Raw genomic sequence first — 27,714 nt, forward strand, 5'->3', positions numbered from 1 at the left:
CTTGGCTTAATGTTGCTGTTTACACTGCCAGCTGGATCCGTCAGGCATGAGACAGATCCTAGCTCTAGTAGTCAGTGGCTGCTTTCTTCCCTTTTTTTGTTGTTGCCCCAATAAAAATAATGATCAGGACATCTCTATACAGATGTAGAAGAAGCAAGTGGATCCTGCAGACTTCTCTTTCCCTGCTCTATCCAGATAAGTTATACACTGTCCCCACAAGCAGGTGGGGACAATTCTTGGTGAAGAATACTAACAATCTCATGTGCTTCCTTTAGTTGATCGCATAGTTGGGCTGGATCAGGTGGCCGGCATGTCGGATACTGCATTGCCTGGAGCCTTTAAGACCAGGAAGGGAATGTTCAGAACAGTGGGACAGCTGTACAAAGAACAACTGGCCAAGTTGATGGCAACTCTAAGGAACACCAACCCCAATTTTGTCCGTTGCATCATACCAAACCATGAAAAGAAGGTAACTACCACCCAACTTTTTGCGTATATGTAGTTGCACTCTGTTTCCTGCTTTGGAAATGATTTAAAGATGAACATGAAGGCTGCTAATTGCCTGCATTGTGGGAGAGGGCCGAGGAAGAAAAACTCAGCAGAAACTGCACTCCAAGCAACTGTACCGAATCTGGCTTGGATATGAGATTCTTTTGTTCCTACAAGTTGCCTGGAACAGGATCTAATTTTTTAATGATAGAAAAATGAGTGTGTGTGTGTGTCTGGGGGTGGGGAGGCGGCGGCTAGGAAAACCTCTTGACTTGGAAATAGACTTGCATTTCCCCCACAGTGGTACGTGCACAAATTTCCAGTAACAATAGCCCATCTTTCCTTCTCCAGGCTGGGAAATTAGATGCACACCTTGTCTTGGATCAGCTCCGTTGCAATGGAGTGTTGGAGGGAATCCGTATCTGCAGGCAAGGCTTTCCCAACAGAGTTGTCTTCCAGGAGTTCAGACAAAGGTAAAACTGGGTGGTGGTCTCACTCTGTATGCTTGACCCAATACTCCTGTAGTTAAAAGGTCTCTGCATTTAGTTAAAGGAATTGTGCCTTGTCAGTCAGTGGAAACTAGACCTTTTAATTAGAAGCTAGCTAATTGTGAAAGGCAATGACATGGCATTAAGAGAGAGAGAGGCTGGAAGAAGCTTCACTAAGTCCTTGATCAGCAACTAGTTTTGTCAAGAGGGCCACGTTCTGTGAAGTAAGGGGGGGGGATGGCAAGCCAGGCCCTACCTTCAGAGCAGCCTGCTGGCAATAGTGTTTGTGCCCCTCTTATGCTGGGAGGTAACACCCCTGAAGTAGACAGTTTGTCCCAGAAGCCTCTAGTAGCCAGCCCTGCACTCCAGGTGTTGAGATTGGGCAGGATACTTTTCCTGATAGTGGCAACTGTGACACTGAATGGCTTATGTGCTTGATAGTATGAGCCTCTACTCCCTCTGAGACATGCTGCTCAGTAATTTGTAATCCAAGACAGAGACTGTGACTGCTACATTATATTCTCTGAGTTATAGGTAATAAAATGCCATAGTAGCCAGCCTCATTGCAGGATTATCTACTCCTTAGAATAAGAAAGGGCTCTTACCAATGATATGAGTGAAGATAACCCTAACCTTTTTGCTTCCAGATATGAGATCCTGACGCCCAATTCTATTCCCAAAGGGTTCATGGATGGCAAGCAAGCCTGTGTGCTGATGGTAAGTCCGTACTCCAGTTGCTGAGATAATGTGGAAAAGGCTAAATTTGAATTCTTATTGGAGTTTCTAACTCCAGCTAAGCTTTGATGTTGCTGCTGGACCTTGTCCTTCTCAGTGGTGGGTGAATACTGCTAGAGATGTGGAACAGAGTCCTGAGCATGCTGTAGTTTCAAGTTAGAACTGGTGTGCATCAAACTTCCCCATTGGCTGTTAATGACTGTGTGCAAGAATATTCAATACACTTCAAGGCAAATTCTTTCAGTGGTCTCTGGTGACAGCTGTTCCCAAAACACAGATTTTAAAAGCAAATAAGTACTCTGTGTAGGAATATGTTTTATTGTGAGAGCTCTGGCTTCTGGAGCAATTAGTCCTGAATATATAGTAGGAAGCCTGTGTGAAATATTCAGTTTGCTCATCAGTGGAGATTAGTATCATGGAGTGGGTTACTTCTCTCACTTGCTCCAAAAGGCAGGCACTATGTAAATTAGCATTAGAACCTTCTAGAGGAATAACTGCTCTCATCCTGTCTGCAAACTATGGTGTCAAACTGTCTGCAAACTATGGTGTCAGGGCTTCTGAGGAGCAATGGCTCCATCTTCAACCTTGACTTGGTTTTGTATTTGAATGACAGACTGAATATTTCTCCCCAGCCCGAATTGGAGAGGGAGCCTCCTGTTGTGAATGCTTCATGTTGTTGAGATCTGTGCTGCTGAAAATACACTGTCTGAGGCCTCAGTGCTTTTAAAAATGGCCAAGCATGGTGCTCACTGCAGTGTGTCTTCAGATTGATTTGCTATCCAGTCCATTGAAAAGCCATAAGAGACATAGACAGTTCATTGAGGCTCTTGCCTCTGCCTAGCAATGGAGGTTGCATCCCAGCTGAGAAGGTCAGACTTAGGCCCAGAGGGGAGCGACTCGGAGGTCTCTGACCATTGGCACCAACTTTGCTCCTAATAGGGCAGACACTCTTTACAGCAGTGCTTTTAAGTTGCAAGGTAGTGGCTGCAACTTCTCGAGGTGCCTCATTAAACCATAAGAGGCTCGGTTCCCCTGCATCACTGCTCCTAATCGTTGATGAGACCTCTCTGCCTCCTGCTTTTGCCCAGAGGTTCTAAAAGGTCCTTCGTAAATTGCTGAAAGGAAAAGGAGTGAGGGAGCTGCAAAGACAGCACCTCAGTAGGAAGCCCTGCCATGGTTGGGACAGTGACACCTGGCCTGCCTAGAGCAGCCACTTCTGGGAATGGTTATTTTCCTAAGGCTGCCCACAGCCCTAAGAAACAAGCGGCAGGAGCAGCATAATCCATCAGCCAATTGATTCTCTGACCAACTGACCCCTGATTCTTGTATACCTCTTCAGAAACAAATGCAAAAAAGCAGTCTGTGCTTCCAGTTAAAATGGTGGGGTGCATCAGTGATAAGTGCCAAGGCCTCACTGTCTTAAGGTGTATTCCTTGCCACCTTCGCTGCTGCTGGATGAGGACATCTCACATGGGTTATCCTTCCCATGTGCTCCAGAAGGCAGCACTATGCAAATGAGACTCTTTAAGAGCCTGGGAAGGAGAACCCCACCCAGTTCTTCTAGTCCTATATCCTGCTCCAGGGTTCTCCTTTTAGCCAAGCCTTCTCTTCTTTGCATTCCTCTCTTACTTCTAAATATCCTCTTATTTTCTACACTTTGTTTCTTCATCTACTCTTTAAAAAAACAAAACACCCTCCTCTCTCCTCTTTTCTGTCTTGTATGGCCCAGATGATAGGCAGAATCCAGAACGTCTTCCTCCCCAAAGGGTGGAGGAGGGGGGAGAGCTCATTCTTTCCTCCCCTGAGGAGACCTCACTTACAAGCTGAGATGACCCACTTTGCTGCTGCTAGCACATCGACGGCCATCTAGACCTCACCAGTGCTCTCAGTTGGAGGAGGTGGCCTTCTACTCTACAAGGATGATATAGCATGTCAAAGACCCACCAGAATTAAACTCCCACCACACTTCACCCACTCCTTCCTCGGCTGGACCAAACCACACCATCTCTCTTGTGGCAAGGCTTTCCTGGACTATTCCAGGATTGTACTGATGGATGCCAGCCTTTTAGGCTGGGGGGCTCAATGCATACAGCATTTGGCTCAAGGAAAATGGTCCTTCCAGGAGCAATCTCAGAGTATTAACTGGCTGGAATTTGGAGCCATTTGCCTTGCTCTCCAAGCATTCCTGCATCTTCTACAAAACCAACATGTTTGTTCAAACAGATGGTGTCATGGCGAAGGCGCATGTGAATCACCAGGGCAGCACCATATCTAGATCCCTTCACCAGGAAGTGTGTTGATTGCTCCAATGGACAGAGTCTCACTTGGTCTCCCTGACAGGCCATCAAATCAGTGGATCCCTCAACACACAAGCTGACTGACTTAGCAGGCAAGAGATATATCTAGCTGAAATCGTGGCACATTCAACCTACTAAGCCAAGCTCTGGAACACCTTCAGGTGGACCTCTTTGCCTCTCCAACCAACATGAAGCTAACCATGTTCTTTGCCTGATTCTCCTGCGAGGGGGCAGAAGCAGTGGATGCCCTATCCTCCCCATGGCCCCCAGTTCTCCTATATGCTTGCATTCCCTCCCATGCCATTCCTCAGCTGCCTACTTTGCAGAATCTGTCACTTCAAGGTTCATGTAATCCTGGTGGCACCACACTGACCCCAGAGACTGTGGTTCACAGAAATATTATACCTTGCCATCCAAGGCCCCTGGTTCTTCCTGGTGACACCAGACCTCCTCCACCAAGGCCCCATCTACCACAACCTGGCATGGTTATAGGTTGCTGCCTGATGACTGAATGGAACATCCTGAAGCATCATGGCTATGCACACAAAGTGCTGAACACCTTCCTCTCATCCAGAAGAGATTCAACAAATCACATTTACCATCCATCTGACATGTTTTTCTCTGCTGCTACCGGCGTCATAGCTCTCAGTAGAGGACTGTGGCCTTCCTGAGCTGCTCCACTTCTTACAAGATGGCCTTGATAAAGGCCTCAAGGCCCAAGATGCTTGAACAGCAAGTAGCTTCTCTGGCTAACGTCCTGCCCACCAGCACCTCTAAAGGCCTACATCCTCATCCTCACCTGAAATGTTTTCTCAGGGGTGCCACTCTACTGTCAACCCTGACTATACACAGGTTCCCATCTTGGGATTTGCATAAAATACTACCTGTACTTCACAAGCCAAAAGTCACCTTAAGTGGTGCAGTGGGGAAATGCTTGACTAACAAGCAGAAGGTTGCTGGATCGAATCTGGTTCTATATCGGGCAGCAGTGATGTAGGAAGATGCTGAAAGGCATCATCTCATACTGTGTGGAAGGAGGCAATGGTAAACCCCTCCTGTATTCTATCAAAGAAAACCACAGGACTCTGTGGGTGCCAGGGGTCGAAATCAACTTGATGGCATACTTTACTTTACTTACTTCACAAGCCACCCTTCAAGCCCATTATATCGATACTGCTCCTCCTCTTAAATTAGCCTTTCTGGTGGCCCTCACATCAGCCAGACATATGTCATAATTGCGCACAATGTCTACCAATCCCAACTCTTGCATTTTCTTATCTGACTCCATCAGACTAATCCTAGTTCCTTCTTTTCTGCCTAAAGTGGCTTCCATCTTTCACCGCTCTCAGAATATAATCCTGCCATCCTTTTGTCCTAAGCCACGTGTCCTCTTTGGAAAAAACCTGGCATAAACTTGATGTATGCCATTGTCTAAAGGTGTACCTATCCCACATGGCTTCCTTCCACTCCACAGATGACTTATTTGTTTGTTTTTCTACCGTCCTCTTTGGGTCAGAAAACTTCAACCATTGCCATCACCAGATGAGGTAGCCTATGAGGTACAGAACCTTGGGCCGCCTCTTCATACCATGGCACTCTCTGCAAGGTCAGCAGCCACTTCAGCTGCCTTTTTCCATGAATGCACTGTTGTCAGATATCTGCAGAGTGGCCATCTGGGTGTTGCCGTCCACGTTTACCTGACACTACAAGCCTGACCTGCATTGTTCAGCAAAAGCAGCTTTTGGTAGATGAGTTCTTCAACAGGTTCTTCTGCCGCAATAGATGCTGACACTCCCACCTGGGTCTCTTAGCTGTGGCATGTCCCACGTGAGATGTCCTTATCCAGCAGCAGAGAAAGCAGCATTGGTTACTTTCTGTGAAGGTTTCTTCTTGCTGCTGAATTTGAGGACCTCTCAACCCACCTGTGTGGCCATTTATGTCTACAGATGTACTCTTTCATCTCTTTTCACAATTTTCTCTGTACTTTGAAATTCGCTACTACGAACTGGGTAGGTTTCTCCTTCCCAGGCTCTTAAAACATCTCATAATTTGCATAGTCCTGCCTTTTGGAACATGTGGGGCTGATAACCCATGTGAGATATCCTCAAATCCAGGAGCAAGAAGACGACTTCACAGTGAGTAACCAGTGCTCCTTTCTAGTCCTGCTCTCCCTCCATTCCTTGCTTGTTTGTTGTGGTTTTAAGTGAATATGGATGAGGTTGTATGTGAACTAATAAATCCCCTGATACATTTTTCACTACATTAATGACTGAGTATATTCATTTCCATTTTTAGATCAAAGCTTTGGAGCTGGATCCAAATCTCTACCGAATTGGACAGAGCAAAGTTTTTTTCCGAGCAGGAGTCCTTGCTCATCTTGAAGAAGAAAGAGACTTGAAAATAACAGATGTCATCATTGGGTTCCAAGCATGCTGTAGAGGCTACTTGGCTAGAAAGTATGTGCATCACAATGTTCACTTCTTACAAATACAATGACAAATATTTATATACTGTTTTCCAACAAAAGTTCCCAAAGCAGTTTACACAGAGATAAATAGTAAAATTGCTCCTTGTCCCCAAAAGGCTCGCAGTGCTAGGCTGGGGATGGATAGGTTCAGTTTCTCTTCCTCTGCTAAATAAAGAGAATCACCATTTTTTAAAGGTGGCTCTTTGCTCATTTAGCAGAGGGCTTGGCTTCTTGCTGGCTGTCTCTCATGGGCAGCCTAGCGACCTTCTGTATTTTAGCTAACGTTGAAAAGACCAGCTGGCTCTTACTCAAGTGTGTCATTTTTTTAATCTCCTTTTAATAATTCAGGAAAGTTTGTAGTTTAGATGCATAGAGCACCTTGAATACCTGCATCCTGGAATGTTCATCTTCTTGAAAATCCACTTGCATCATCATTAGGCTGCTTCTTCAAATTAAAATGCTGTTACATGCACTTAAGAAACATATATGCTTAGTCCTCTTACCACAGTTAGAAGTTCAAGGATAAACTATTGTGCGAAAATGCAGATGTCATTTGTATGAGCCATGAACCAGTAGGAAGAACCAGGTTGAAATGAGTATGGAACAAGTGAGAGGATAGTCTGCCTCACAAGTAGACATGAGGAACTGAGAATGGAAACACACTGCATTTTGAGTGGGAAAGGAATGGTGTGGTGGAAAGTCAGAGCTCTGATGTGGTTTGTAAACTTCAAGAATTCTAGGTGAGGTCTCAGGTGTGTTTTCTGACACTCCTCTTCCCTGCTTATTTCACTCTTTTATTTTGTAGGGCTTTTGCCAAACGCCAACAGCAACTAACTGCAATGAAAGTACTCCAGAGGAATTGTGCTGCCTACCTGAAGCTTCGCAACTGGCAGTGGTGGAGACTGTTTACCAAGGTACTGATTGGGAGAAAGGAATTGGTGGTTAGAGTTCTTCCAGTATTAAGTGAGCCTATAATCTTCTCCTAAAGGATACAGTATCACTTGCCCAGCTTCATGTTTGTAGCTGTATGTTTAGGAATACCTTGCTACTCCACACTTAAGTAATGACTTGGCCATAGGGATAGGAGCCAGTCTTTGGACAACAGAACTGTCTTTTGGTCCTGTGCAGAATCACATGATTCAATAAAATATTCCTCTAGCAGACAAAATATGTGGATGATCTCATATTAATGTCCTCTGAAACTGACTCCTTGCAGGTGAAGCCTTTGCTGCAGGTGAGCAGGCAAGAGGAGGAGATGCTGGCCAAGGAAGAAGAGCTGATGAAGGTCAAGGAAAAGCAGTTGGCTACTGAAAACAGACTGACTGAAATGGAAACTCTCCAGACGCAGGTGAATTGATACAGTGGACCTGTAGGGTGATTGGATGGTCAGTTTCTCAGTTACTTGTGCATGCTTGAAAAGTACTGTAGTCATGGATGATTTATAATAGTATTCTGTAAGTGATAGTGTGAATGTGCTTATTTAAATCACATGCTCCACATCAAATCCTCCTGCACAGGAGGTTTACAGGCTATGTGGTCATGGTATGAATTATCTTTGCCATGGCAGCTACATGACAGGTTTTATGTTGGTTCCATACATTGGTGGGGAGAGATCTAAATTTCATAACTGTTGTATTTGTAACAAAAAAGATCTTCAGTCCTCACTTCTAATAGTCTGTGTGAGCTGCTGCTGTGATGCACACAGCTGTTCTGCCGTGAGCATTAGCTTATAGCAAAAAGCACAGGGTCTTGCTCTCTCCCTACCCCTAACCCCACATTTCGGGGGGGGGGGCTGTTTGTGTGAAGAAAATCTACTACTTCTTATGGATGAATAATTTTTAGGCACACACAAAAAGGTTAATCTTGATCTAAAAGACATGGGCTTCTTTTGTATAGTTGGTGACAGAGAAGATGCAGCTGCAAGAGCAGTTACAAGCAGAGATAGAACTCTGTGCTGAGGCTGAGGAGATCCGAGCCCGTTTGACAGCAAAGAAGCAGGAGCTTGAGGAGATCTGTCATGATTTGGAGTCCAGAGTGGAGGAAGAGGAGGAACGCTGTCAGCATCTACAGACTGAGAAAAAGAAAATGCAGCAGAACATTCAGGTAATGCAAGACAGTAGCGGGTATTGTGGTAATGGGGACTGATAGTCTAGAGTATGTGGCTGTCATTAGCAGAATGATGAGAAGGCAAAGTTTGGTATATGCAGGAAGAGAGTGACTTCTGGTAATCTGGATCTAGTGTACTCTGTCCTATTCCCATCCTAAGCATGTCCAGCTGTCTGTCAGTGCATAAGACCATCCAAAGATGGCTGCGTAGCCTTCATTAAAAAGTTTGATCAAAGACCACTTGTTGGCCTATTGAATGTGGTGTTCTTGTTCCTTGTACAGGAGCTTGAAGAGCAGTTGGAGGAAGAAGAAAGTGCCAGACAAAAGCTGCAGCTGGAGAAAGTGACCACTGAAGCAAAACTGAAGAAGCTGGAGGAAGATCTGATGGTGTTTGAAGACCAGAACTGCAAACTGGCCAAGGTAAGGGAGAAACAAAGCTCTGGTATGGAGGGAGGCAAAACAGTTACCACTCACCTATGTGACTGGAGAGGTGTTAGTATGCTTATTGCTGGCTTCCTTTGTTGCTTTAATGGCGTGTGAGTGCTAGTTTCACAGAGATTAGCTTTGTATGAAGACATGGACTTTTGTGCCTGGTTTCACAATGTGTTGGCTCCGTTGACAGATCCCCTTTTAAAATAACTATTTGTGAGAGACCAGGTTTCTAACCCCCACCCCCACCCCCACCCCATTGTCTCATCTGGAGTATCAGTTGAGAGTTTTCCTGATCAAGCTTGGAAGAATTAAAGGGAAAAGGCTGCAGTTAAGAATGGTATGTTGCTTCGTTTGGCAGTTTGTGGAAAGGTGAGCATGGAAACTGTTGCTAAGTGCTTGGAGCCTAGTTGTGGTTGCTAATGGGGTAGGGGGCATGGCTGGTTTTGATTGATGGAAATAGTTCTGAGGGTTCCAGAACCAGACCAACAGGAGAGAGTTTAGTTGAGAGTTAACTGACAGTGGATGAAGAAGTAATAGACCAGCTGGAAGCTTGTCGAAAGTGTTGACTCAGTGCGCGGCAGCTGTGAGAAAACCAAATTCCATGCTAGGGATAATTAGGAAGGGGGTTGAAAATAAGAAGGCTAGTTTTATAATGCCCTTATACAGATCTATGGTGTGACCACATTTGGAGTACTGCATGCAGTTCTGCTCATTATATTTTAAGGAGGACACTGTAGAAATAGAAAAGGTGCAGAAGAGGGCAACCAGGATGATCAGAGGCCTGGCGCACCTTCCTTATGAGGCAAGGCTACAACATCTGGGGCTTTTTAGTTTGGAAAAGAGACATGACAGAGATGTATAAAATTATGCATGGAGTAGAGAGGGTGGACAGAATTTTCTCTCCTTCTCACAACACTAGAATCAGGGGTCCTCAAATGAAACTGAAGGTCAAAAAATTTAGGAACAACAAAATTAAATACTTTTACACACAGCACATAATTAATCTATGGAATTCTCTGCCACATGATGTGGTAATAGCCACTAGCTTGGATGGATTTAAAAGGGGCTTCGATAAATTCATGGAAGACAGGCCTATCAATGGCTACTAGTCTGGTGGCTATAGGCCACCTCCAGATTCGGAGGCAAGGTGCCTCTCAATACCAGTTGCAGGGGAGCAACAGGGCATGCCCTCACCTGTTGCCTGTGGGTTTCTCAGAAGCATCTGATGGGCCACTGTGTGCAACAGGATGCTGGACTGAATGGGCCTCGGGCCTGATCCAGCAGGGCTGTTCTTTATAAGCTTTTGAAGGACTGATAAGGAATGCAGTTGGTTAAAAAACAAAGGGTAAGGCAGAAGAAGGAATGGTGGGCTGGAATTAAGGAAAGTTGGGAAGTGGTGAAGCCTCTTCTGTCAGTTTGGATGATAAAACTGGTAACTGGCTCAATTCTCAGGAATTGCCTAGAAGTCAAAGGACCGAAGATGACCAAACTCCTATTTAGTCCCGATGCTACAAGGCAGGGCACGCCCCCCAATACACACCAGCCCCCTACATATCAAACCATACTATGAAGGCTATTCTGACTGAGATGAGAATTGCCATGTTTATGAGTCCCAAAGGACACAAGATAATATTGTGTAGCTGTTCTCTTGCCGAGGGTGGAATGGCAAGGCAGAATTACTTCAACTGGAAAAGTGGATTAGATTAGTGGGTGACAAGTACCTATAATTCCTTTGAGACCAGAGGACCTTAACTCTTCTGTTTGGAGTCTTGGGATGAAAAAGCATTGGAACTTCATAGGGTGAATTGTGGCTGTGAAAAAGGTGTTTTTCTAGAAAAGTCTTCCTAGTAGGCTGAACCTGCTAGGAAGACTTTTCTAGAAAAACAACTTTTTGTGCAAGGGATGAGTCTTCCTAACAGGAGTGTTCATTCTTTGTGGAAATATTTGCTAAAGCTGAAGAGGACCTATACCTTGAGCTAAATAAAATATGAATTTTCAATTTCTACTGAGTTATGGAAGAAAATAAATGAGTTGGGTAATAGGAGACTGTCAAATGCTGATCCAATAAGTGAGTGTAACTTGTGCTAGGACTTGGAGCTAAATAAAATTGTGTTTTCATTTAGGAAATAAAGAAGTGAGGGATGTGAACTTTGCTTGCTGTCCCACTCTGCCTGGGTGGCTTCATTATCCAAGAACAATCTAGAATGTACCTGAATTAATATCACAGAAATGTGTTTGTTGTATAGTTGGAGAGTTGCAAAGGCAGACTAATATGGCAGCAAATACTTGTAGTTGTGCTCATTCTTCAACACACTTTTCTGGTTCATTCAGGAGAAGAAACTACTAGAAGACAGGATTGCAGAATTCACCACCAATTTAACTGAAGAGGAAGAGAAGTCAAAGAGTTTAGCTAAACTCAAGAACAAGCACGAGGCCATGATAACAGAGTTGGAAGGTAGGAGGGATTGATCTATTCATCCTTTTCTCCCATTCATCAGGGGTTTCTCACTTTGTTTAAATCACTGCCTGCATTGATTTTTTAGTCCCAAGGGGTTAATAACACTGGAGCTTTGTATGAGAGGTATTGATCGTTCTGATAGACCCATGCAGTGGCTGGATGACTGAAGGTTATACATCTTGTCAGCTGAGTCTTGGTCTGAATAAAAACACTCTCTAAAACAGACCAATGGAGAAGAGAAGCTGGTTTCATTTCTCCGCTTGTTGTGGGAACGTTTCTGCTCTTGTGTATTCAGTGGTGCTTGACTACTGGGGTTTGTGATGCTGCTTCTGAAATAGTCTTGTATTGCTAGTAAAGCTGGCATAAAGATTTTTACTTTTTTTTAACCTGCTTTTTTCCAAAACTGAGAGCAGCTTCAGCATTTATGCACAGTCTGGCTGCTGTGGAGTGTTCCACAGCTTTGAGGAGATGGTGCTGTATCCCCATAACTGGCCACTGGTGTTTTGGGCGGGGGTAGGGGTAGGGGAATGAATAGAAGCTGTGGAGATTGAGATGTATCCCTTCAAATGCCAGTTTCTGACATGGGTACCAACACTGGGAACTGTCATTGCAGGCCATCACTGTTATGTCTAGTTGTATGCTCTGGTAGTCGTCTCCTCCTCACATGAAGCACTAATTAGTGTTTTAAGAAACTAGATGCCCTACTGACCCAGATCTGCTTTCTCCTTCAGAACGATTACGTCGGGAAGAAAAGCAGCGGCAAGAGTTGGAGAAGACTCGCAGGAAGCTCGAAGGGGACTCTACAGATCTGCATGACCAAATTGCTGAACTTCAGGCTCAAATAGCGGAACTCAAAATGCAGCTGGCCAAGAAGGAGGAGGAGCTGCAAGCCGCTTTGGCTAGGTGAGGCCTTGGTCTTGAGGATTAAGTCAGCTGTTGGAAACTAGGGAAAAAGTATCCTTTCTCTGCATGTTCCTAAGATTGTCTGGCATGGCTTTGGAAGGAAATGCCTTGATTTTAAGATCTGAATCTGCCTGGTAACCTCTGTTTTGGTGAGCAGTGCAGCTGGCAAATAATTCACAGGAAGAAAAGTAAATTTTAAATAGAATTCGCTGTAGAAGTCTTATTTGATTGATTTTGATTTATATACCACCCTTCCAAAAATGGCTCTGGGTGGTTACCAGTCCACATGCCTTCATGAAATCAGGAGGCATCAATAAAGTGTATAGTTGGCTTGTGTTTATAATTTATAAGTCCCTTGATATATATTAAACTGGTCATGCACTTTGTTAATCTCTATGGTGTGAAAAGCTGAAAATTTAATATTTCTAGTGGAATCTAGCTGGGGATGTAACAAGGCCCGGACATGGAGCGTTGGTGTTGGGATGGCACTGAACACTAACCTCTTCGTTAGTGATTTTTTTGTAGACATATTGATACTTGTGGTCCATAGAGCTTGATCTCTGGTGTGATGTGTGTCTCTTAACTCCATGTAGGGTGGAAGAGGAGGCTGCTCAAAAGAACATGGCTCTGAAGAAAATCCGTGAACTGGAGTCTCAGATAACAGAGTTACAGGAGGACCTGGAGTCTGAGAGGGGAGCCAGAAACAAAGCAGAGAAACAAAAGAGGGATCTGGGCGAGGAGCTTGAGGCCCTTAAGACAGAGCTGGAGGACACACTAGACTCAACTGCAGCACAGCAGGAGCTCAGGTAATGGCAATAGCTGATGCACACAGTACTGTGGAGACCAATTCTGCCTTTCGAAAGGGTAGAAAAACTAGATGGCCAAGCTGCTTGTAGGGCTGAAGTCCCTTGAGTTGCATTATTGTCCGATTTATATTTGCCCTGCTGTGTGATGGGAATGCCCAGAATAGTTGACTACTGTACCTGGGAGTGTGGGGGAGCAAAGGCAAAACCTAGGCATTTCCAGACATAACCTCAGAGCCTTTTCAGATAAACGCTTAAATTTCACTAGAAGGTTTTGCTAGTTTCTGCTGTTAAACATCCTGAAAAAAATTTCCCTCAAGTTCGTACTTGGGTTGGGCTTCTGACAGTGTCCTGCCCCAATGCATATGGGTTGATCTTCTCAACTGCCATGTCATCAGAAATATCTGGGTTTTTAATAGATCAAAACGTGAGCAAGAAGTGACTCTTCTGAAGAAGACTCTGGATGACGAGGCCAAAACCCACGAGGCACAGTTCCAAGAGATGAGGCAGAAACATGCCCAGGCTGTGGAGGAGCTGGCAGAGCAATTGGAGCAGACCAAACGGGTATGTCAGGCACTGCAAAAGTGTAGCGCTGCATTAAGTGCATGCTACCTGAGAAGCATGTTTCAGTTTTCTGTGTCTGTAATGGAAAGCTAAGCAATAAGAGAACAATGTTGTTGATGGATTGTGTCCTTTGGAGGGGAGAGAATGGCGCCCACTTCCTACAGCATTCAGAAGTAATCCACTGGAGACTGAAAGGTCTTCTAACATTACTTGTAAAAATGGCATCAGTGGGCATTTGCTTCCGTAACTGGAATGTAACAAGAAACCATACTTGACTGTAGAGGAGCGGAGCATATGACTAGGCTAACTGCTAATCCACCTTTTACCTGGAAGAGTAATTGGCTATTCCTAAATATTAGTGACATCTTCTTAAAATAACTGTTAACCACATACTGCATTTTCAGTTCCCTTTATTGGCATAGACATTGTCTGTGCAGGAGGCTTGAATTTCACTCATAATCACACAAGTCTCTCTAGTACAGATCTGGAAACCTATGGATTTATAGTTGCAAATGTTTTGCTGCTGAACCCACACTGAACATTTGACTTCTGAATTAGGAGCTCAGTTCAGAATTGTACACTCAAAGCTTATTTATACAGTCAAAACTTCTGGTATGACTGCACTTCAGGGTAAAGCTCTCTCTTCCGTCTCCATCAGGTGAAAGTGAACCTTGAGAAGGCAAAGCAGGCTCTGGAGGGTGAACGCGCTGAGCTGTCGAATGAGGTGAAGGTCCTTCTGCAGGCCAAAGGAGACTCTGAGCACAAAAGGAAGAGGACTGAAACGCAGCTCCAAGAGCTGCAAGTGAAATTTGCAGAGGGCGAGAGAGTTCGGACTGAGCTGGCTGAGAGAGTTAACAAGCTGCAGGTGAGGGTCCTGAGTGTATTGCTTGGTGGTGACGAACAGTTACAGAACTTAGAAGAGAGAGCAGAGGGTGGCGACAGCAGTGCTGCTGCTGCTGCTTCTCTCTCTGGAGTTTGATTCTTGTACTGCTGTTTCCTGCTTAAATCCTGTTGCGGTTTTACTCTAACACTTGGAGAGGATGCTGGAACATCAAGGGCCTGGAATGGAACATGTGAATCTGCTGCATCTATTTCTGGAAACAAAGCATGGAGCATGCCCTCCCCCTCGCCACACAAACACACACTGGCATTCTCTAACTAGTTTTTCAACACCAGTTTTAAGAAGTTTGGGTTTCTGCACCCTCATGGAGCAGTGCTCTTTTTGAGACTCAGGATTATTCCACTGTTACTTGCTCCAACTTTATACCAAGAAAGAAGATGCAGTAGTGCTAAGCTAGTAGTCCTCTAGAAGTTGAAATGGCAAACCTGATGTGCAATATGTGCTCCAAACCCTTTCAGTGCATAATGTAGCATATGTTTAGTAAGGGATATTAGAGGCTGCAACTTGTTCGGGTTTTTCTCCCACCCTTCAAAAAGTGAAATCAGCAGGCCTTTGAAATGAGTCATTAGACCTTTGCTGATGACTGAAAAGCAGGATATAAAAAATAAATGGGATTGTTCTCAAAATTCTCTTGCTTGTACTTTTTCAGGTTGAGTTGGATAATGTCAGTGGTCTTCTGAATCAGTCAGACAGCAAGTCTATTAAACTAGCCAAAGATTTCTCTACACTGGAGTCACAGCTGCAGGACACACAGGTGAGGCTTGGGATAGCAGCATACCCTTCTATGGACTTGCTTGCTATGACTTCTAAAGTGCTGGTTGTATACTTGCTTTATGGTGACAGAATGATAATGGACTACAGATTTGGGAACTTTTGGCTGGTCTTGGTGGTCATCTAAACTTTTATCTCCAGGATCCTGTTCATGTAACTGTCCAGTGTAACTGGAGACAACACCCTCTCCCAGCCTGAAGCTTGGGAAGGAAGACTGTGGCTTATCTGCATGAAAATGTATGTTTGATTTCAAAGGCATCTAACACAAGTAATAACGTAATGATTATTATCATAAACAATTCCTAATGCCATAAATCAAACAGGGTTGTAAGACAAGATGTTTCTGCCTTCTGAAATTTCTAAAGCTCTGAACTGTTACTATACTAAATAAAAACGTCTTGTGTTGCTACTGGAAGGTCTGGGGCACCTGTGCTTCCCGGGGAAATTTTGTTTCAAACTACAGAGAGTGGTTGCTATAGATTCCCATTAATTAGTGGTTGATCTCGTACATAGAGAACACTGAGCAGTCCCTCTCCAGATGGTTTCAGGGGACAAATGGCCTTAAGGAAGTTGTTGCATGACACTGAGCCATTGCTTAAAGCTTCTGTGCTTCAGGTCTAATATATTTGAGTGGTTTGGACTCTTCATTAAAAGTTGCTAATTGTTTAACCTGGTGATTTGTTATAGGAATTGCTTCAGGAGGAGACACGTCAGAAGCTGAGCCTCGGCACCAAGCTGAAACAAATGGAAGATGAGAAGAACAGCTTCAAAGAGCAACTAGAGGAAGAAGAGGAGGCAAAGAGGAACTTGGGAAAACAAATTTCTGCTCTTCAGCTTCAGGTATTTGTAGAACCAGCTTACAGAATTTTAGAGCTGGAAGGGACTTTGGAGGTCTTCTAATCTTGTTGGGTGCAGGAAACTGCTCTAGCATCCCTGGCAGACAGCTGTTGAGTCTCTCTTTGGAAGTCTCCAGCAAAGGAGAGCCCACCACAGTGTGAGGCAAACTGTTTTTCTGAACTTCTGTGGTTAGGAATTTCTTCTTAATATCTAGCTTGAATCTGCTTCCTTGTAATTTCAACCCATTGGTTCTAGTCCTGCCCTCCAAAATAACAGAGAACAAGTCTGCCTTGACTTCTCTATGAGAGCCCTTCAGATACTTGAAGACAGCTATCATATCTCCCCTTAGTCTTTTCCCCTCCAGACTAACCATACCCAGCTCCTTCAACCATTCCTCATGGGACTTGGTTTCCAGATCCCTTACCATCTCTGTGCCCTTATGAGTGTAAAAAAAGTGTCAGAATCCAGCTTTCAAGACCATGGCATTCATTTTGTGGCAGACTGGATAGCTGCCCACAGGGAATGTGTAGTAGCCGAAATTATATTTTGGTCAGCTGAATATGAATTGCTTACTATGGTACTGGTGAGAACTGCCCTAGAAACTTTCTGCCCCTGAAACCGTACTTTGAGATATTGCTGTTCAGACCCCATCTGCTGTTCTAAGGATCCTATCATTGGACCTTAGCGCAGCAGGAGATCATGCCTTTATTGTGACAGGTTCCACAACATGAAATGGTGTCTCTCTTCCTTGGTCTTTTGTCTTGGTTCATCCCTTCATCCTAGGTCACTCCTTTGGGATCTGTGTTGGCTTATCTTTTCCTTCCAAAATTGGATTTAAAACTCCACCTCTTGCTTCCCTCTTTACTCCATTCAAAAATACCAAACTGTCCCTTTTTTCTCTCCTCGTCACCCACCCCCAATCCCCTAGATTGCAGAAACAAAGAAAAAAATGGATGAAGGCCTTGGTTGTCTGGAGTCAGTGGAGGAAGCAAAGAAGAAGCTACAAAAAGACTTGGAGGCAATGAGTCAGCGTTATGAGGAAAAGGCAGCTGCCTATGACAAGCTGGAAAAGACAAAGACCAGGCTTCAGCAAGAGCTGGATGATATTGCTGTGGATTTGGATCATCAGCGGCAGATAGTCTCCAACCTGGAGAAAAAACAGAAGAAGTTTGATCAGGTATACTTCATTGCACACTTTATTATTTTTATTTATTTAACATATTTTTATACTGCTAAAAACTTAACGTCTCTGGGCGGTTTACAACTAGATTAAAAATAAAACATTAATTAAAAACAAAAACAAAAATTGCAACATGATTGTCTTCTCTCTTTTTCACCAGTACAACAGAAGTGTTCTGTGTAGTGATGCACATTCCTTGTCCTGTAACTAAAGGATAATGGAGATGTATTGCAGTCAGTCACTGTTTGGTAGTGAATTTCCAAAGTGTCACCGTATCCTAGATCAGACTTTTCTTTTGGAAATAATCCTGAACAATACATCTGTCCATTCTTGCTTGTTATAAATTGGAACGGAGTCCAAAAGCAGGGTGGATTTGATTTAAATCACGATTTAAATCACGATTTAAATCACTAGCAGGGTGGATAAAAAATATAAAAAATCCGATTTAAATCAAAAAAATCAGATTTTTTTGATTTAAATCGGATTTTTTTATTTTTATCCACCCTGCTAGTGATTTAAATCGTGATTTAAATCAGTTTGATTTAAATCAAATCCACCCTGTCCAAAAGTGAATGAATTAAATTTTTATCCTGGCAGGTATCTGGAATTAATACTTAATTTAGCTCTTTGGAGCTATGCTTGATTGTCAGCCTGTTCCTGTAGTAATGCTTGATGGAATGACATGTGCAGATAGCAGAGCCTTTACTGGGGAAATCTCCAACACCACTGTGTTCTTTTTCTTTTTCCCATCTTCCAGCTGCTGGCAGAAGAGAAAACTATCTCTGCAAAATATGCTGAAGAGCGGGATCGTGCTGAAGCAGAAGCACGCGAGAAGGAAACAAAAGCACTCTCGTTGGCCAGAGCTCTTGAGGAAGCCATAGAACAAAAGGCAGAGCTAGAACGGCTCAATAAGCAGTTCCGAACAGAAATGGAGGATCTGATGAGTTCAAAGGATGATGTTGGCAAGAGTGTAAGTTGATGATGATCCTGCGCTGTTAGGGATGACACCTTCCTACAACCTGGGGTGAGAAAGGCATTAGCAAAGAAGTTGGGAAGCACCGTAGGAGAAAAGAGTGCCTGCTAAAAGTGATGTACAGTGTCCTTGCAATAAGATGTAGACACAAATGAGTCTGCTACTAAGAGTATACCCTTTTGTAATTCATCTGGGAAGGGACCATGCTGCTGTAAAGTTGCACGGTGTCAGGCATGCAGTGGACATACAAATGTGCTCTCACACATATCCAGTGTGAGGACACAAACAAGTGCAGCCTTTTTGTCAGTCTTAAGCTTGAAAAAAACTTGCATCTTGAACTTGAGGAATAAAGCCACTTTTTTAAAACAACAAAAAAGATGCTGTGACTTCCACATATTAGAGTAGTTCTGTTGGTTGGTGCAATATGGCATCACTGCTGCACCATAAAACACCTGCCTATCTAGAGGGGTGTATTTTAATACATACATAATAGGTTTATATTTGCAAATGTTTCAGTGGGCTGAGAAAAGAGTTTAGATAGCAGGAAATCATACATAAATTGGTCCCATACAAAAGGAACTTGCTCAGGCAAGGATCAGGATTGTTGGAAGTGAGTGATGAATTGGGAATAGGTTCCTGTCCCAATGCCTTGTTTGTGATTTTAACTAAAATATTAACAAACATTTGCCTACAAAAGCACACGAAAGTACTAAGCAGTGATGCTGACATGGTGGGAGAAACTGAATCTTTTGGTGCTGCAGGTCCATGAACTGGAGAAGTCTAAGCGAGCTCTGGAGCAGCAGGTGGAAGAGATGAAGACTCAGCTGGAAGAGCTCGAGGATGAGCTGCAAGCCACAGAAGATGCCAAGCTGCGTCTGGAAGTGAACCAGCAAGCCATGAAAGCACAGTTTGAGCGAGATCTCCAAGCCCGTGATGAGCAGAATGAAGAAAAGAGAAAGCAGCTGACGAGACAGGTAAAATTCCTGATGTCTAGGAAGCTCCTGTACTGCTGCTGGAATCTCTCTGTAGCAAAGCCCGAAATCGGGTGGCTCTTAAATGTGATCACACTGACTCAGCCATCTCAGGCTTGCACCTTGTAGCGGATTTTTTTGGCTCGGAGCAAGCCCACATGAGGAGAAGAAAAATGCTGAATCATCTCCTCTATGCTTTCTGAGCAAAGGCTACTCCTAAAACTTTGCTGTGATTCTTGGTAGGTTAAAAAATGGTGGCCGCCACCACCTTTTACAGAGCTTGACACTTCCTAGGCTTGGGGTGGAAATCCCAGGGGAACTCTTTCTTTTGCTATTTGAAAAGTACAAAAAACCTTCCACATTGCAAGCCTACATGTGGAGAAAAACTAATAACTGCTGAGCTCCTGAGGTATGTTTTGCACCAGAGAAAAAGCCCCCCTTTAGCCCCTCCTTTCTCCTGAGTAAAAAATTCACTCAGTGGAGGCTTGTAAAGAAAAGAACAAAAAATGTTTTCAAATGCTACAGACTGCTTCTGTCTGTGGCTTTCTCAGCTTTTAGTTACAGGTAAAAATAATCAATGGTTAAAAGAATACTACAAAAAGCACCCCATTGCAAGGAACAGGGAGATACAAAGTCACCTTTAAAAAGCTTAGTCTTTTACAATGCCCTGGTTGGATGGGTGAAGGCTAGAGTTTCTTTGTTTAGTTATGTTACAGGTTGAACAGTTTCAGGGATATACAAAGCACACACAAAACAAAGTCTAACGCAGAATCTGACTAAACAAACTTTCCGTAGACTAAACTTCCCAAAGCCAAAGTCCTGGCTTCCTTTGTCTTGAACTCACCAAATCCTGGATGAGAATTCAAGCTTTCTGTCCTCCTGGCTTCCCAGGAAACCTGCAGAGTCATTCCATGAGAGAAATCTCTAGGCTAGTTTTTGACCATGAGGGAGCAAAACTCCATTGAACCTCACTAAGCCTTTCTGCCTGTGCTTCTCTCGCCTCCAGCCTAGCTGCTTCTAACAAAGGAACCTTCTCTTCCTTCCCATGGCTCTCTAGGTCCCACCCACCTGGTGTGCTGATTGGCTGAGCTCTGGAATTCACCAGCCTGTCAGTCAGGACAGGGTTCACTTCCAGTTAACTCTTTACGGGAGAGCTGGCTGGTCACTACACACTACTTTCCCCTTTTTCTTGTGCCTTACAGATGTGGTGGGGAGGTTGTGCTTATGATTAAACTTCCTGTGTTGTAACTCCCTACAGGTGCGAGAGATGGAAGTGGAGCTGGAAGATGAGAGGAAGCAGCGCTCCATTGCTGTGGCTGCAAGAAAGAAGCTGGAAATGGACCTGAAGGATCTGGAGGCCCAGATAGACTCGGCTAACAAGAATCGTGATGAAGCCATCAAACAACTCCGGAAGTTGCAGGTCAGGCTTAGTTCTCTGCTTGCTCTCTGGTACTATGCCACAAGGAGCCAGGGAGGAGACAACTACTAGAGCTGCACCTTCTAAGATCTGTGTTTGCTGTTGAGGCATAGCAGCAAACCTCATGCAGTTGGAATTTCAGTCCAGGAAATTGTTACCCAAACACTATTGGGACCGCCTTGTATTTCATTTTCATTGTGTTAGGTGGAAAGACTTCAGTATGTAAATATAGCTTACTCTATCATGAATGTAGGAGAGTTCTGATATTTCATTTTGGATATGTCACTGTTAGAGCACATGCTTTGTGTGCAGAAGATCCCAAGTTCAGTCCACAGCATCTCCACTTAAGGAAGCTGAGTTGCAGAGCTGGAAAAGATACAAGGCCTACAACCTTGGAGAGTCACTGTCGCTTGGAGTAGACTGTAGTGGGCTAGGTGAACCAATAAACTAACTCTGTCTAAGGTAGTTCCATATGTTGATGGGTTATCTGTCTAATCTCTGTAGGCCCAAATAAAGGATTACATGCGGGAGCTGGAGGACACCCGTGCTTCCAGAGAAGACATTTTGGCACAGGCCAAAGAGAATGAAAAGAAGTTGAAGAGCATGGAAGCAGAAATGATTCAAATGCAAGAGGTAACTAGACCCAAAAGACTTTAATAAGGAAATCTGAGCTGGTGCTCAAAGGGAGCATGTGGGGAGAGGCATGAAGAAGGTGTGCCTTCAGGAAAAAGGAATGAAGATGATGGGCTAGCAGGGCTCCTCAGCCTTCCTGTCTCCTCCACCTCTCCATATCCAAGTTATTTTCATATTGGCTGCTTCAGGGTGTGTGCGCGGAGACTAGATGTTGGAGTAGCTGAATGCCTTTGATGCTGGGTTCTTGGATTAAAGTTCCCTCTTAGACTTTCTTCACAAACATCTTCAGCCTTTTTCCTCCTGGGTTCAGGCTAAAGCCAGCTTCAGTCCTCTTCTCTCTCCCCTCAGTCTCCTTCAGTGCAGGCCAATGCAAATGACTATGCTTGGCCCCTTTCCGCGGTGGGGGCGCTCTCCCAGTTCCAACCCTGCCTGCTTCAAGGCAGCAGAGCTGGAGCTCTGTTAACGTAGAACTATCAGGCCTCCTTCAGGAGAAGCCAAATACCTGTATATGGGCACGGCTGGGTGTACATAAAATATAAAATCTGTGGTACAGCTGTCTTCAAAAGCAAAGGATATATGTTAACCTCTATATCACAGGATCCTGGGATGCTTTGCCTTGAACTGTACAAGTTCCATTCGCGCTTCATGCATTTCCTAGCATCACAAACTGATGAATGACTAATGGTTACTGTGGTACTCAAGTGCTGTGCCCCAATCCCACAACATTTTTGTTGCTTTTTGACTATCGGGGAGTGCTTTCTGTACTTGAGATGTACTCTGCTGGCTTGCTGGCTATAGCTGCATTCTAACTATTACACCCTGTACTCCATAATTTGTCTGCAGGAAGTGTGAATTTGACCTGTAGTCCATGTACATCTTGTTCTGATTTCAGGAACTTGCGGCTGCTGAGCGTGCCAAGCGCCAAGCTCAGCAAGAGAGGGATGAGCTTGCTGACGAGATTGCCAACAGCAGTGGCAAAGGGTGAGGAATGGCATTTTGGAAGGGGCTGCCAAGGGAAGGATGGCCTGTAATGTCTGCGTCTTAAGTGTGTGATTGAGCCCTTGGCAGATCCTGAATGCTGAAGAGAATATCTTGTGAGTTTTCTCATGGGAGGTGTGCGGCATCAATAATCTCACTCTGTGTGTGCTCTCTTCCTGTGTTCTAGAGCTCTGGCCTTGGAGGAGAAGCGGCGCTTGGAGGCTCGGATAGCTCAGCTGGAGGAAGAATTGGAGGAAGAGCAGAGCAATACGGAGTTGGCGAATGACAGGTTCAAGAAAGCAAACCTGCAGGTATATGGTTGGGGGTGTGGAGGCTTCAGCTGATGGGTGGAAGCTTCTGTTGACTATTGAGAAAATTCTCATACAATAATGCATCCAGATCATGATATCTGGAGAGAAGATACAGTGTCCTTTACATTACATGAGTACCCAGAATGTTGGGGGGCAATATGCTAAATCATTGTAAACCGCTTAGAGAGCTTCCAGCTATAGAGCAGTATATAAATGTAAGTGCTATTGCTATTGCTATTATAGCCTATTGTATAAAGATGTGTATTGCCTTTAGTAGTTCTTCTAGGTGCAAGAGATGATTAATTGACATTCTAGACAATCCCATGTGGTAGAGCCTGTGCTTGGTCTTTCTAAGATCTTGCGTTCAATTCTGGCATCTCCAGATAAGGCTCTTGAGTAGCAGAGCTGGGAAAAATCTTCTGTTTGGCCTGCTAGAGGGCCAATGCCAATAATGGGGTAACCCTGTGTCATATTGTTCTTCATATGTTTCAGAGAAGCAGGTAGGGAGACAGTGACCAATTGGTTAATGGTAGCCTAATTTTGGATAAAAGTACTGTGGATTTTGGATGGAAAAGGGCTAGAATGGGAGGTTGGAGGTGGCCTTCCTCTACTCACACATACTTTACCATCACCTAAGTATCTGGAGTCATTTTGGCATTCTTTTGCAACTGGTGGCTGATTTATATCAGCATGTTGGAGAATTCCCAGGATCTAGAAAATGTCGCTGTTATACCACAAAGTCAGCATTGATTACTTGGGTTGGTATTGGTGTTGTAGGCTGCTTACAAGAACAAAATATTATTGCTGCTTGGAAGCAAAGGTCAGTCATGTGATCCTCATAAAACAGCCAGAAAACTAGGCATTGTGCAAGAATTGAGATAAAAATAACAAAGTCTGCAGGCTTGCAATCTGAAAGGATAAAACCATAAGGAAAGGGGAAGGAAGAGGTAGAAATATACTTTCAGATGCTATCTATAGCCATAACCCATACATTACTTATTCTGTTCCACAGATTGACCAGATAAACACAGACTTAAATGCAGAGCGTAGTAATGCCCAGAAGAATGAAAATGCGCGCCAGCAATTTGAGCGTCAGAACAAGGAACTTAAGGCCAAGCTGCAGGAAATGGAGAGTGCTGTGAAATCTAAATACAAGTCTTCTATCACTGCTCTGGAGGCAAAGATAGCACAACTGGAAGAACAGCTGGACTCTGAGACAAAGTAGGTGATAGTGAAATGTTGCATACCCCTCCTACAGCTGTTGATCTACCAAGGAAAGCAGAACTGCTCCTGGTTCCCCTCCCCACCCCCCCGACATCGGTTTCTCTACCATCAAGGCCAAATGTAGCCCTCAGCAAGTGACTGTTTCATGGAGCTGAGTGCTGGGGGGCTGGGTTGGCACTGCTCTTGGTCCAGATCTTGTTCTTGTTCAAGGATCTCTCTCACAGACTGATGGATCTGAAGCTCCTGGAAAAGGATCTGAGCAAAAGGCCAGAGTCACTCACTCTGCTATAATGTGCACTGTTGTTCCCTAAAATAACCACATGCTAAGGGTTGCGTCTTGGTAATTTTGAATTAGCCCTGATCTTTAACACAGATGAACCTGCCTCTGCACAAACACAGCAACCTCTCTGACTTTGCAAGCAATCAGAGTACCACAGGATATTTCTGTCCCAATGTTCTAATTCAAAGTGGCACAGAAACATGAGTATGAACATGAACACTTAAAATCTTATCCAGTAAATCTGAAGTAACAGAACTGAAACAGAATTGCAGTGAAAGCCGCAGAATAGATGACACGCCAAATGCCCACCTGACTAAAATGCTTTCCAGCCCATCTAAAAGAAAGAGAGGGAGCCTGTCTCATCTCGTCATTGTACCCTAGCATGACACCGCCACTGAGAAGGTGCCCAGCAGCAGAAGTTTTAGATGGGCCAGAGTGATGCCTCTGAGGCTGATCCTTAAAGCTTTCCAGTGACCCATTTCTTGTTTGCTCCAGTTTTGTCTGCCAGCATTCTTTAATATACCAAGTGTGTCTCCTCTTGGCTTTTTCTGTGCTGCTAGCCTTTAAACTTGTAATCAAAGTTAGATTCTGTGTTCAGTTTTCTCAAACTGAGGATCTTTCTTGCCACTGGCCTTGCGTAGTTTGTTGCCCTTGCATAGGACCTTGACTCCAAACAAATGTGAGCCATGGCTAACTGTGAATTCTTTTGTCAACCTGACCTGATACTTCCTTCCTTTACAGGGAGCGCCAGGCTGCCAGCAAGCTGGTGAGACGTACAGAGAAGAAACTGAAGGATGTTGTCCTACAGGTGGAGGATGAGAGACGTAATGCTGAGCAGTATAAAGATCAGGTATGTGCAATGTTGAGGGACAGTTCTAGGTAATCTGAACTGTTTGATAGGAGGCCAATCCCTTGCAACTCCACCAAAGTATCATCTGTTGGAGCTGTTAACAAGCTGCTAGGGTGTTAGCAGTGTCCGCCATATAGGCTTCTCCACCCTTTTCCTTGGGGACTTGAAGAGTCTTAGAATCATAAATTTCCACCCATCCGGCAATAAATTTTGCAAGTCAGGATATCTAGTAGTGGAAATTTCGTAGCTTGACACTTCTTGTTGCTCAGTCCTAAAGGCTTTCACTCATGGACTGCTTGTTATAAACAGAGGGAGGAGAATCTAGTTGTGCTGCATAAGAAAAGTAGGACTGCTGCGTGGCATAAACCCACAGGTTAAGCCCATATGCAGGAAGCCAGTGTCAGAGGAGAGGAGCAGGTTAATCTGTATATTGTAGATAAAGGATTTCCGATCAGTGTCTAATGATCAGGGGTGAATGAACAAGGGTTGTGATGGCTCCTCCTTCTGCTCTGCAGGCAGATAAGGTGAATGTACGCTTAAAGCAACTTAAACGCCAGCTGGAGGAAGCAGAAGAGGAGGCACAGCGAGCCAATGCAGCCCGTAGAAAGCTGCAACGGGAGCTGGAGGATGTCACTGAAACTGCCGATGCTATGAACCGAGAGGTCAGCTCCCTGAAGAGCAAACTCAGGTAAAACCGTATACCTGTAATATCCCAGGAGCTGAATATGCACATGGCTAAAATCGGAAAGGTCCATTTCCCTTCACACATTGTAACTTGTCTTCTGTTTGTACTCTCACCAACAGGCGGGGGGATATGCCATTTGTTATAACACGCCGGATTGTCAGGAAGGGTGCAGGTGAAGTATCCGATGAGGAAGTGGATGGCAAGGCAGATGGTGGTGATGCCAAAGCTACTGAATAGAGCTGCTGCTTGGACCCAGGTTATACATGATGGAGTGACCCACCCTCCCCTTTATCCAGTGGACTTCTGCAAACCCTTCCAAAACCTGCTTGGGATAGTGGAGCACACCCATCCATGTTCCCTGGAATATTTGGAGCCATCGGACATTAGTGTCATCCCTCCCAGCTTCCAAACTCTTTTGTATTGAATGCCAAAGAGTCACGACTCTGCAGTCCGATCAGAGTCCGGGAGCTACAAAATCCTGTAGCGTTCATTGTCCTTGCCATGGCTGCTGATGAATTTTCATAGTTTGGAGGGAGGTGGGGGTGGGAAGCGACTTCTTTTCTTGCTGTAAATCAACTATTTTCTTCCAATAACAAGTTTGTGATAGATGCAGGGAGCATTCTTCACCCCCTTCCCCTTGTTTGCTTTGGCAATCATGTTCAGTGACCTCACACTTTTGACCTCTTCAATCTGCCCAGTTCGTGAGTAATGTTGGACAGCTTTCCCAACATGACTCCCAAATACCCGTAGTCTTGGGGATGGATGAAGGGAGAAGAAGCTCCTTCAGAAGACTTGCTAAATTGATCTTTCTTCGCGACTTGTCTGGACAGATCTGAAGTGCAATGGTGTCTGTTTTAGAGTCTCTGGCTTTGTGTCTCATAGTGTGGACCAGTAGTTAGTGACAGGCCAGGGGAAAAAAAAGTCCTCTTGTGCACATGTTGGAGAATCACTTTGGGACCAAATATATTTAATGGTAACAGATCTAGTAAATTGGAATGGAATGTGGGCAAGGAACTCCTTTATTGTCATGTCCAGACCTCTAGCTCTGTGATCAGGGTATGGGTTTAGTTATTCTGCACAGTGACTAAGAGTATATTAAAGGAAGAAAAAAAACTTTTAATCTGCACAGATTATATGTTGAAGGCCTTGGTATTTCTCGTTTATAAGTAATTAAGAAACATAAAGGCCTTTATCACTGCCTTTCTATGGGGTCTGCGGTTATATAGATAGTCTTTACTTTTCTACACCCGTACACTGGTTGCTGGATTTACCTGTATACTTAACCATATTGTATATGCTGCATTTAGACTTCTGAGCAAATGACAAATTAAAATATGAAATTGTATACTGTATGGTTAGCGCTCTCACCGCGGGAGCCTCTTGTCCCAGTTGCTGTCACAGAAACAAATTTTTGCAAACTTTTTTTATATAATAAGTGCCTTAGCATGTGCCTCAGCTGTGTCTCCACTACAGTCAGTAATGGATTACCGGTGCTCCTCTAACAATAAAGATTATCTGTGTGCTGCAGCCTTCTGTATGTGTTTATATGGATCTATCATGTTCCTGGATGCAATGGAGGCAGCAGGAGAGCTGCCATATGAAGCAAAATACTTGTTTGTCTAGCCGAGAAGAAATGGTTAGCTCTGCTTAGGGCATGTGGAAGTGAGGCAGTCATTTGTAGGGTTGTCTAAAAAGCACTTCTTGCAGTGGCCTTTGATTATAGGATGGTTCCCTCTCTCAGCTGCAGATGGTGCCGTCCTGGATAGCAGGACGATGTATAAAATAACTTCACACTTACATCACAGTTTTCAACTTTTTGAGTTAAAGTACAATTACTTCAGGGGAGTGGTGGGTCCTCTCCCTCTCTCTCTTTTTTGCTAATGGTCTTCAAGCAAAGCTGGATAGCCATGTGGGGAAGTACTATCTCTAGATCTGCTGCATCAAGCAGAGTGTCTGACTCT

General features: G+C 44.2%; 1 protein-coding gene across 1 annotated transcript in view; it reads left to right on the plus strand.

The window, feature by feature from the left end:
• MYH9 (myosin heavy chain 9) overlaps window positions 1-27,280 on the plus strand; it is an 88,972-nt gene extending 61,692 nt beyond the window's left edge. The window contains exons 16-41 of the mRNA XM_053253466.1: window positions 276-469; window positions 841-962; window positions 1,625-1,694; window positions 6,305-6,465; window positions 7,282-7,390; window positions 7,693-7,824; window positions 8,373-8,579; window positions 8,865-9,002; window positions 11,346-11,469; window positions 12,204-12,375; window positions 12,969-13,181; window positions 13,598-13,742; window positions 14,401-14,607; window positions 15,293-15,397; window positions 16,102-16,254; window positions 17,180-17,428; window positions 18,189-18,401; window positions 19,166-19,378; window positions 20,634-20,795; window positions 21,297-21,425; window positions 22,318-22,406; window positions 22,591-22,714; window positions 23,727-23,935; window positions 24,960-25,068; window positions 25,584-25,756; window positions 25,873-27,280. Of these exons, the coding sequence (XP_053109441.1) occupies window positions 276-469; window positions 841-962; window positions 1,625-1,694; window positions 6,305-6,465; window positions 7,282-7,390; window positions 7,693-7,824; window positions 8,373-8,579; window positions 8,865-9,002; window positions 11,346-11,469; window positions 12,204-12,375; window positions 12,969-13,181; window positions 13,598-13,742; window positions 14,401-14,607; window positions 15,293-15,397; window positions 16,102-16,254; window positions 17,180-17,428; window positions 18,189-18,401; window positions 19,166-19,378; window positions 20,634-20,795; window positions 21,297-21,425; window positions 22,318-22,406; window positions 22,591-22,714; window positions 23,727-23,935; window positions 24,960-25,068; window positions 25,584-25,756; window positions 25,873-25,990 (4,040 nt within the window). The 3' untranslated portion in view covers window positions 25,991-27,280. The remainder of the gene's footprint in view (window positions 1-275; window positions 470-840; window positions 963-1,624; window positions 1,695-6,304; window positions 6,466-7,281; window positions 7,391-7,692; window positions 7,825-8,372; window positions 8,580-8,864; window positions 9,003-11,345; window positions 11,470-12,203; window positions 12,376-12,968; window positions 13,182-13,597; window positions 13,743-14,400; window positions 14,608-15,292; window positions 15,398-16,101; window positions 16,255-17,179; window positions 17,429-18,188; window positions 18,402-19,165; window positions 19,379-20,633; window positions 20,796-21,296; window positions 21,426-22,317; window positions 22,407-22,590; window positions 22,715-23,726; window positions 23,936-24,959; window positions 25,069-25,583; window positions 25,757-25,872) is intronic.
• Window positions 27,281-27,714: the final 434 nt, after the last annotated feature.

This window comes from Hemicordylus capensis, chromosome 5 (assembly GCF_027244095.1).
Source record: "Hemicordylus capensis ecotype Gifberg chromosome 5, rHemCap1.1.pri, whole genome shotgun sequence".
Classification (NCBI taxonomy): Eukaryota; Metazoa; Chordata; class Lepidosauria; order Squamata; family Cordylidae; genus Hemicordylus; species Hemicordylus capensis.